General features: G+C 34.6%; 1 protein-coding gene across 2 annotated transcripts in view; it reads left to right on the top strand.

Moving 5' to 3' along the window:
• The window catches only part of SNX13 (sorting nexin 13), a 172,288-nt gene that overhangs the window by 141,027 nt on the left and 20,388 nt on the right, over nucleotides 1-10,873 (top strand). For both annotated transcript variants that reach the window (XM_006880270.1, XM_006880269.1), the window contains 3 exons: nucleotides 7,066-7,173; nucleotides 8,049-8,159; nucleotides 9,776-9,937. In XM_006880270.1, coding sequence (XP_006880332.1) covers nucleotides 7,066-7,173; nucleotides 8,049-8,159; nucleotides 9,776-9,937 — 381 coding nt within the window. The remainder of the gene's footprint in view (nucleotides 1-7,065; nucleotides 7,174-8,048; nucleotides 8,160-9,775; nucleotides 9,938-10,873) is intronic.

Here is a 10,873-nt window from a genome sequence, read left to right as displayed (position 1 = left end):
TATATATATATTTCAGATGGGGGAAATATGATTGGCATCATGATAATCTCATTAAAATATTTAGTGGTTAGAGTTAGAGAAACTTCTTAATAGCTTAAAACTACATTTGACCCTTGAACACTGCTGGAGTTAGGGCACTGACCTCCCAATAAAGTTGAAAGTCGTCTTATAACTTACAGATGAATTGAGTAACATGAGTTTGAACTGTGAGGACCCACTTATACTTGGCATATTATTCCCCCCTGTTATTATTGCAGTGAGTGCAAGTACTTGTGCTCATGTGGAGATTTTTAGTTCATTACATGTTTTAAGTGGATACGTGCAACTGTTGAACTCACCGCAATAGCAGCTGGATAAAACCAAATCTACTGTAAGTGGACTCATACACTTAAGTTCTGCTACTCAATTATCAGCTTTAATAAAACACAAGTTGGCATTGGCCCCTAAAGCATATATTAATAATAACCATTTTGAATTGTATTTTTAAAGAAATTAGTGGTTTTGGTTATGTCTGCTGTTCTATTTTTTTGAATAGGTGTTTTCCTTCATACTTAACTTGATATATTTACAGACATAAAAGAATTTTTAAAAAGAACTGAGAGAAATAATTGCTTTACTTTTCAACTGCCAGCTATTTTGACACTGTATGAAAAGCACATAGTGCAGGTCTATTCCTCTCCATGATCATTTGAAATACTGAGATTGATCAAAATACATGTTGCATTGAAGAAATTTGCTTTCAAAGGTTTCTCCAAAGTGCTAAAGAGCAGGCTTGTCAGTTTTAAAACTAAAAATGCATGTGATCCAATCTACAGTCTTCCAGTTGCTCTATATGCATCTGAAAGTTGGACAGTGAATGAGGATGAGAGTAGAGAATCGATGTCTTTCAATTATGGTGTAGAAGATAATATTGAATATACCATGAACTGTCACAAGAACAAAACAGTGTGTTTTGAAGGAAGTACAAGCAGAGTTCTCCTTAGAGGCTAAAAGGATAAAACTTTATCTCCCTTTACTTTGGGCATATTTTTCAGGAGGAACCAGTCTTTGAAGAGAGACAACATGCTGGGAAAGGTAGAGGGTCAGGGAAAGAGAGGAAGATATTCCACAAATGGGCAACCTCAGTGGGCTTGAGCATGATGGAGATCACGAAGCTGGCACAGGATAGGACGTCTCTTCATAGGCTCACTCACTATGAGTTGGAGTCAACTTGATGGCACCTAACAACAGCAGCAAGATTCATTTTATTTGCTAGCAATTAAATGGGAATTTGATTTAATAAGAAATGGTTTTCTATGAGTAGTGGCTTATTCCCCCCCTTTATTGTGTGCTGTCAAGTCAGTTTTTACTTATAGTGACCCTCTAGGACAGAGTGGAACTGCCTAATAGGTTAACAAGGTTGTAATCTTTACAGAATCAACTTACTTAAACTTCTCTCTCAGATCAGCTGGTGTGTTTGAACCTTGAACATTTCAGTTAGCAGCTGAGTGCTTAGGTATCTTTGTTCCTAATTTAAATGTTTTAGGCTAGGCTTATAAAAGGTAAGGTGCTAGTGAATGTTCTAGACTAGAGTTAGGGACTCTTGTTGCCCAGTAGAAAGCAGCTGCACTTCCAAGGCACAGAGTTCGATTCTGCCAGCTGCTCAGTGGGAGAGAGATGAGCAGTCTCCCCTATGCGATTTACTGGCTCTGAAAAACTCTTAAAAGGATCAGCTCTAAGTCAGGTCGGTTCTCACTCAGTAGTACGTATCAGCAGTCTGACAACAGGCTAGGGTCATAAATGCTATATTTTCATATCTATAAATGAGAGTGAAGGAAAATTTTGAAGACTTTATTAATAGGACATTTTAAATATTTCTTCTTCCATACAGTATAATGTTCTTCATTTTTAAGTGACTTGCTACAAGTAAACTAGGCATGCTTATGAGTGGAAGCCCAAAATCTCTGTAAATGTTTATGAAAATTAATAAAATATAATTATAGAAAAAAAAAAGATATAATCAAGTTAAAGCTGAAGTTGAGGAAAATTAAATCATGTCCATGGGAACCAAGATTTGACCTTAAGTCTGTCCCACTCAAATTGGAAAACCATCTCAGGAACAGGTATGAGGCCTTGAGCACCAGTGAGCGTAGACCAAATGAGCTCTGGGAGATATCAAGAAAATTGTCCATCAAGAATGCAAAAGATCATTGCAAAGGCTGAAGAAGAAGAAAAGACCAAGATGGATGTCAGATGAGATTCTGAGTATTGCATTAGAGCACTGAGAATCCAAAGCTAAAGGAAGAAATCAAAGAGCTGAACAGAAAATTTCAAAAGACAGCTTGGGACGACAAAGGAAGGGACTATAATGTGCAGAGAGCTAGAGTCAGAAAATCAAAAGGGCCGAACTCGCTCAGCATTTCTTAAGGAGAAGGAGTTGAAAAAAAATAAAAAATCGAGCCTCGGGTGGCAATACTTAAAGATAGTTTGGGTAGAATGTTAAATGATCCACGAAGTATCAAAAGAAGATGGAAGGAGTACACAGAGTCACTGTATCAGAAGGAATTGGCTGACACAGAGGGATTTCGTGAAATAACATATGAGCAAGAGCCTATGGTGATGAAGGAGGGAGTTCAAGTTGCTCTGAAGGAAGTGGCAAAAACAAGGTTCTAGGAGTTCAATTGATTTATTTCAACAAACAGACGCTGCCCTGGATGTGCTCACTGACTTGTGCCAGGAAATCTGGAGGACAGCCAGCTGGCCAACTGACTAGAAGAGATCGATATTTGTTCCCATTCCAAAGAAATGTGACCCAGTGGAGTGTGTAGAAATTATCGAACAGTATCATTGACATCACATGCAAGCAAGATTTGCTGAAAATTATCCAAAAACGTTTGGAACAATATATCAACAGAGAACTGTCAGATGTGCAGGCTGGATTTAGAAGAAGTTGTGGTACTAGGGATATTATAGCCAATGTCAGCTGGATCTTGGCAGAAAGTAGAGAACACCAGAGGAATGTCTGTCTGTGCTTCATTGAATATGGAAAGGCTTTTGACTGTGTGGATCACAAAAAGCTATGGCTGACTTTGAGAAGAATGGGAATCCCAGAACATTTGATTGTGCTAATGTGAAACCTATACTTGGACCAAGAAGAGGCAGTCATCAGAACAGAGCAAGGAGACAGACACTGGATGGTTCAAAATCATCAAAGGGGTCCGTCAGGAATGTATTTTGTCTCCATACCTTTTCAATCTCTATGCAGAACAGATCATCTGAGATGCTGGGCTGTATGAGGAGGAATGTGGCCTCAGGACTGGTAGAAGAATCATCAACAACCTGTGTTATGCAGATGACACAACCCTGCTTGCTGAAACTGAGGAGGATCTGAAGCGCTTGCTGCAGAAGGTCAAAGACTGCAGTCTTCAATATGGATTGAAGCTCCATATCAAGAAAACAGATTCTCACCATTGGGCCAATTGGCAGCATCAGTATGGATGGTGAAGAGATTGAGTTAGTTAACAGTTTTAGTTTGCTTGGCTCCGCAGTCAACACTCTTGGTAACAGCAGCCAGGAAATCAGGAGACGAACTGCATTGGGAAAGTCAGCTGTGAGGGGCCTCTCAAGAGTACTGAAGTGCAACAAAGTCAGGCTGCAGACTAAGGTGCACCTGATCCAGGCTATAGTCTTTGCAATTATGTGCTATTGTTGGACAGTGAATAGGGATGGTAGAGAGAGAATTGATGCCTTTGAGTTGTGGTGCTGGAGAAGAGTGTTGAATATACCATGGACTGCTAGGAGAACAAACAGGCTTGTCCTGGACAGGGTGAAGCCAGAATGTTCCCTGGAGTCAAGGATTCTGAAGCTTCGTCTGACATACTTTGGGCATGTTGCAAGGAGGGACTGGTCCTTGGGAACCATGTTTGGGAGAGTAGAGGGACGGCGCAGGAGAGGAAAACCCTCGATGACATGGATCAATTCTGTGAGTGGAGTGGTGGGAATGAGTGTGTTTGAGGCGGCAAGGTTGGCACAGGATAGAACGGCATTTAGGGCTCTTGTACATAGGGTCACTATGAGTCACAAGCGACTCGATGGCACATAACAACAACAACGAACAACAACTTATAATTAAATGTTTTGATTGTTCACAGAGCTTAAGGAATTGAAAACAAAGCTTGTAAATCAAAGTTTGGGTTTAGACAAACACTGAGCATTTGTAAATAAAATTGAGGATGTTTGCCCCTTCTTGCCATATTTATTTCTAGACTCGATTCCTTCCCTGTAGAGTATCAGAAGAAAAAAATGCAGTAAATAGTGAATCACCAGTTGATACACAGTACAGTCTGTTTAAATAAATACTTAACTCTATAGAACATTTAATGTAAATGGGAAAAAATATTATTTTTTTAAAATACAGATTTTATTTAATAGCTTTTTAAATAATTTATGAAAAAATATTTTCTAGAAATGGAAAAGGTCATATGTTATTAACAACCTGGTTGGTTCTTTTAATCAACAAATATTTATTGACCACTTAGATTTAGTATTCTTGGTCTTACAGCCAAGATGACCAAGATTTTGCCTCTAGGCTTACATGCCATTAGAAATGATACAGTTGTTGTTGTTGTTGTTATTATTGTTGTTCAATGCTGTCAAGTCATAGACAACTCATAGCGACCCTATGAACAAAAGACCTGAACAGTTTTATGACTTTCATCATTTCTCCAAGTTCATAGAGTTTTCATTTTACTTAAAATTTATTGAATATTGAAAATAGTAATGAAAATTTATTAAAGTAACTGAATAAAAATATTTCTAAAATGTAATAGCATATAAAGAAATTTTGAATCTTAATTAAAAAAACCTCAAAGTTTTTGATTGTGTACTATGATTCTTATTTTCATATGTTTAATTTTGAAAGAGAATTTTTTATTTTGGAATTCCTGAATTATAAAAGATTTAGTTCCTTTGTAAACACTAGCATACTGAATTATAATCATTGTGAATTCTTTTTTATAGATGTCTCATTTTGTACCTTTTAAAATATTCAGGGGTTTTTTTTCCCTTTTTAAAAAATTATTATTAATTTCAATTTTAAGTTTAATTTTACAGACTTTGGATAACCAATCATTCATTGTTGTGTTTTTCTCCCTGACCACCCCTTCCCCCTCAGTAGTTTTTTTTAAAAAGAAATTGTATTACTTTTCAGATTGCCTTTTATTATTGGAAAGGATAAATAATCTTTCAGATATCAGGTGTGTAATGAGTTTCTATTGAGCACAAAATTTTCCTTACTTTTACAAAATAATAGTATTTGAGAAAGCTATGAATCATGTATATTTCTATTCCAGGTAAGTAATTTAAGTAGTTTGTCTTGAAAGTTTATACTTTGAGAGAGTAATTGATGTTATGGTGTTCAATGTATCCCCCACACACAGTTATTAATAAAGTTCAATATTTTAAAGTTTCTTGTGGGGGGAAAAAATTCTTGTTGTTAAAGCCATAACAACTGTCACCTAACATTTGCTTCAGCCTTGGTGGTGCATTTGTTATGTGTTTGGCTGCTAACCAAAAGGTTGTTGATGTAATTCTACCAAGTGCTCCAAGGAAGAAAGATATGGCAGTCTCCATCTGTGAGATGAAAAGAGAAACCAGACGTTTCTTATGTGGCCTCTAGGTATCTGAATCAACTCAGTTTTGTCTGATTTGTTTTGTTGTGGTTTTTTGTTTTGTTTTATTTTTTGGTTTGTTTTTTGTGTGTGTGTGGCTGGGCTTCATATTACCTTGCCAAACCCAGAATAAACATTATATTCTGTAAAAGAGCATCAGTAGTTTCAGGTAATACTGTTGTACTAGTTAACTGTTCTTAGGAATTGCAGAAAGTCTGTAATGTGCGATTTTTTCCCGATAACTACGAGTAACTGAATGTTCACCATTAGGCAGTAGATGTTATAGACAGGTCCATTCCTACATTTTTATGAGGCATCACATTTATGGATATACTAACAGGGCAATATTTTCCTTATAACTTGCCTCTGTGCGTGTGTGTGTGTGTGTGTGTGTGTTCTTGCCTTGATTGGAGCAGTTGGTGAAAGAGCTGGTTTACTTTTCATACCTAATATTCAGTGAATTTGTACAGCTAAAGCTGCAAAAAAAATCATTTCTAATTTAATAATTTTTTTTAATCCCTTGTTTGAGGCCGAAAATTAGCCTAAGCCTCTGCACCTCAACTTCTTTCTGATCTCTACACTGTTTGCTTTCTTTAAGAAACATTATTCTTCAGGATATTTGTCACATGGGAAGAGCCATGAATCTGTTTTACGTTTCCAGGGCTTGGTGCTTGGCCACTCACAGTCACCAACTAAATGACCCTGCCTTTTATACTATTTTAGCAGCTGACAGAATTAACATTTTTACTCAGCAAGATTGTACAGATCATTAAGTGTCAGGTCCCACAAGTATTCACTCAAATATTAAGCCTATATATGCTGTATATATAGTTAGTGAGCTTTTTAATATCTTTTCTTTCCTAATAATCTTTGAATTTCTTTTTTTAAATGAGATTAGTTCAGGAGAAGTATCAGAGTTGTGTACAAATAGAGTTGAAATATAGCTACTATTTGTATATTATTTACCCTTTCTGCTTTTAATAATTCTTATAAAAGTCATGGAGATTGAAAATATTTCTCATTTAATTTTTACAAAAGACTAGAAGCTCATATCTTTGATTATGAAATATTTTTGCCAACAATTTATTATGTCAAAGAGTTAATGAAAAGATTTAAAACTTTTTCTTATGAAAAGTTGAACAATCACAAAATTAAGAGAGAATAATATAATGAAACTCCAATTGCCTAACACTCAATTTCACCCATTATCTTCACCTATTTTCATTCTAGGTTGAAATGCTTCTTTGTAATATGTAACATTAAAATTGTATTTCAGATATGTTGGCTGTATTTTTGTCTTTAGAGTTTTCCTAATAAAACATACAAAATTTTAAAAGATGTTTTTGATATGTAGAAAAATTGGAAGTAAAATTATTCTTTTTTTAAAAAAAACTCCTGAATATATTTTGTTTTCTAGTTTGAAAATCTGTCAAGTATGTTGAAGCTTCCTGGTAAAAAGACCTTTAACAATATGGATAGAGATTTTTTAGAAAAGAGAAAAAAAGATCTAAATGCATATTTACAGGTAAGTCCCATGATTTTTAGAAATTACAGAAAAAGTATGCCAATCTCTGTGTTAGAATTTAGTGAAAAGGAGCTAATAATGTAATGGATGTTTCATGTAAAAGCTTTTTATCTGTCTCTAACATAGAATTCTGAGTATGTTTGTTTTAACTATAGTTGTGATTGCTGTATACTTACAGGGTATTGAAAAAAAAGCATATGAAATCTCAGCTATTACACACTTTCACCTTCTTTTCTCTGAAACTTACTGTCTACCTTATTCATATGATTATTGTCAGAGATATTTTATTTTTTTATGTATGAAGTTTAATTCCTTCAAAATTCATGCCAAGGTTTTATATGATTTAGAAAATGATTACCTTAACAATATGTTGCTATATAATGTAGTTTTAAAATGTGACTGTACTGTATGCTTCTTAACTAAAGATACTGGGTATGCCAAATTATTTTACTAGAGGTTATATCATTAGCAGTGATGAAAGCAGTAATATTTTGTGATATTATAACAGAACAAAAAAAAAGAATTGGTTACTGTTTTTTTTTACTCTCTGCTTTTGTTAACATAAAATTATTAAACAGTGTAACAATTTTCTGTTACAATAGTTCTTATATATGGCAACTATAAAACCACCTGAGAACATTTAGAGAACATGACATTAGAAGCCAAAATGTCAGAATGAGAATATAGAACCTAATAATGTTATAAGTATACCACTGAGCTATTATGTTCAGAAGATTATTGTTCATTTTATTTCAACTGTGTAATTTTTAATGTTTTTTATTGTGGGTTCTTGATGTTTAACTAAATGAAATTTTAGACAATAGTTAACTGTCCATATTTTAACCAATTTTGTATACCTTTCTTTTTCTTGTAAGGTATTACTAACTCCTGAAATGATGAAAACATCCCCAGCTTTGGCACACTGTGTGTATGATTTCCTTGAGAACAAAGCCTACAGTAAAGGGAAAGGTGATTTTGCTCGAAAGGTAAGGTCATCATTTCATTTGTGGTTTCGTAAAGTCTCTTTTTGTGTGTTTTTCTGAGCTAGGGGATTTTATTAAGTGCTCTTTTGTGTCGTTGTCTTCTATTCTTTGGTGCATGGAACTTTGGTGGCATAATCTATAAGGAGCTACACTGCTGACCCAAAATCATGCCTTTCTGATTGTTATAACCCTCTAGAAGTTTTAAGGGCAAAAAATGAGCATTCTCCTCCTGTGTGATGTAGAGCCTCAGAAACCCAGCTACTATGAATTGATTCTGACTCATTGGCAATGAGTTGAATTGATGCTTTACTAAGTCTAGTGATATCCATATGTATTCTCAAGCTTAAAAGCAAACCAAAAACCCTACCAACTTTGAAATGGTATGTTAAGGATATTTTTGCTCAAGACAGGTCACACGTTTTCTCAAATAGTAAAATAGTCAACATCTCATATACTTTAAGTAGTCATATCAAATAATTACATTGTCATAAAAGTTAACATGGGTATTTTAATTGTTGAGTATTTTTTACATTAAAACTCAAATGATCTTGAAAAAAAAAGAAATAGAATTGGAATGTTCTTTAGACGCATAGGTCGTAAAACTTTGGCTTACTTTGAATATTTCATCTTGAAAGGCCAATCCTTACATAAAGATAGCATGTTTGATAAAGAAGGGAATCAAGGAAAAAAGAGGGAACTACAATATATAGAATTAGAATTACATCTGTTTATATGTGTATACACAAAAACAAAAGCGTAGCGTCACCTGTTTATGTTCATGTCATGATCAGTGGTAATGTTTTTCTATCCTTCATCCTGGTTTCTGTCTTTTGGTTCTACTCTTAGTTGTTTAACTCTGGTATGGCTTAGACATTGCATCCATTTTATATGGATTTTTTAATTAACGTTATTCTTGTCTATTAAATATCCCTTCAGAGAATGCTGCGTACCCTTAATTGATTTGTTTAGATGTCTCTTGTTTCTTAATTGAAGTTATTTGACATCTGCATAGCCAGAATACTAATTTTAAAACTTCTTATCCCTGTGGAACTTTTTATTTCTTTACATATTTTAGTCATATTTTCAGCTTCTTTTTCTTTGTAGTGAATTCCGTATTCCCTCCATATATTCTGATTGAACAAGTACCATATCTAAAAATTATTTTATAAATTAGTCTTAAATGTCTGCAGTTATATCATTTGAGCTTTCTTTTTGTGTATTATACCTAATTTTATACTTTTCCTTATCTTCTAAAAATCTCATTGTTGTTCTGAAGTGTGACTGAAGTACATTTTGGATAATTTTACTTACATCAATTTCTGTTTTGGGAAACTTGCAAATTTCTTTGCTAGTTCACTTTAATAATAAGATAGACAAAGCTTTTATTTGCTTTCTAGCAATAACTTAAGCACTCTAATTTTTAAATTATTTCATTAAGTGTGCATGAATATAGATTTTATGACATAGTAGAAGAAAAAAAGATCTATTCCTTAAGAATACAGTGAGAGGTTGTAACTTGAAAATTTTTGCTTCTTTCTTGTGCTTCAGGCTATATATTCCCAGATTTCTCAATTGAATGGTAAAACTGATACAGTGACATGTATTTTTTTCTCTTTTAGATGGACACTTTTGTAAATCCACTTCGCAATTCTATGAGGAATGTTTCAAATGCTGTTAAATCTCTTCCTGATAGCTTGGCGGAAGGAATGACTAAAATGTCAGACAACATGGGCAAAATGTCCGAAAGATTAGGCCAAGACATAAAGCAATCATTTTTCAAGGTAAGAAGACATTTTCAGTAATTTCTAAAACAAACTTTTTAAGTCAACTGAGATTTCTTGAGCTCTTCCTTAGATTTACCTTATTTCTTTTCAAAAGTCCAAAGTGTTCTAGACACTGAGTCTAGTAAACAGTGAAAAATCAAATAGCATTAACTCTTACCAGAAGTGGGTATTATTATCTAATTACTCTTCATTCTCTTTTATGGTAAAACTTTAGATTTCATTTTCAAGAATATTTTAAATTAGTAAAGTTAGTATATTTTTGTACTGTTTTACCCGATTATATTGATTTTGACATGCAGTGATACTAATTACAGTAACAAAATTAGTACTTGGACCAAGAGGCAAGTCTTTAGAACAGAGCAAGGAAATACTGCATGGTTCAAAATTGGGAAGGGCGTATGCCAGGGATGTGTTCTGTCTCCATACCTTTTCAACCTGTATGCAGAACAGATTACCTGGGATGCTGGGCTCTCTCTATAAGGAGAAATGTGGGGTCAAGACTGGTGGAAGATCTATCAACAATCTGCGTTATGTGGATGACACAACCCTGCTTGCTGAAACTGAGGAGACCTGAAGTGCTTGCTGCAGAGGGTCAAGGACTGCAGCCTTCAATATGGATTGAGGCTCAATGTCAAGAAGACCAATTGGCAACATCAGAATGTATGGTGAAGAGATTGAAATTGTTCACAGCTTTAGTTTGCTTGGCTCCACAGTCAACACTCTTGGCACCGGTAGCCAAGAAATTAAAAGATGTATTGCCATGGGAAAGTCTGCTGTTAGGGACCTCTCCAAAGTACTGAAGAGCAATGGTGTCTCTCTGGAGACTAAGGTGCGTTTGATACAGGCCACGGTCTTCACAATCACTTGTTATGCATCAGAGAGTTGGACAATGACCAAGGAGAACAGAAGGAGAATTGATGCCTTTGAGCTGTG

The sequence above is a fragment of the Elephantulus edwardii genome, unplaced genomic scaffold (genome assembly GCF_000299155.1).
Source record: "Elephantulus edwardii isolate Elephantulus edwardi_28Jun2011 unplaced genomic scaffold, EleEdw1.0 scaffold00007, whole genome shotgun sequence".
NCBI lineage: Eukaryota > Metazoa > Chordata > Mammalia > Macroscelidea > Macroscelididae > Elephantulus > Elephantulus edwardii.
This window is presented reverse-complemented; position numbering and strand designations above follow the sequence as displayed.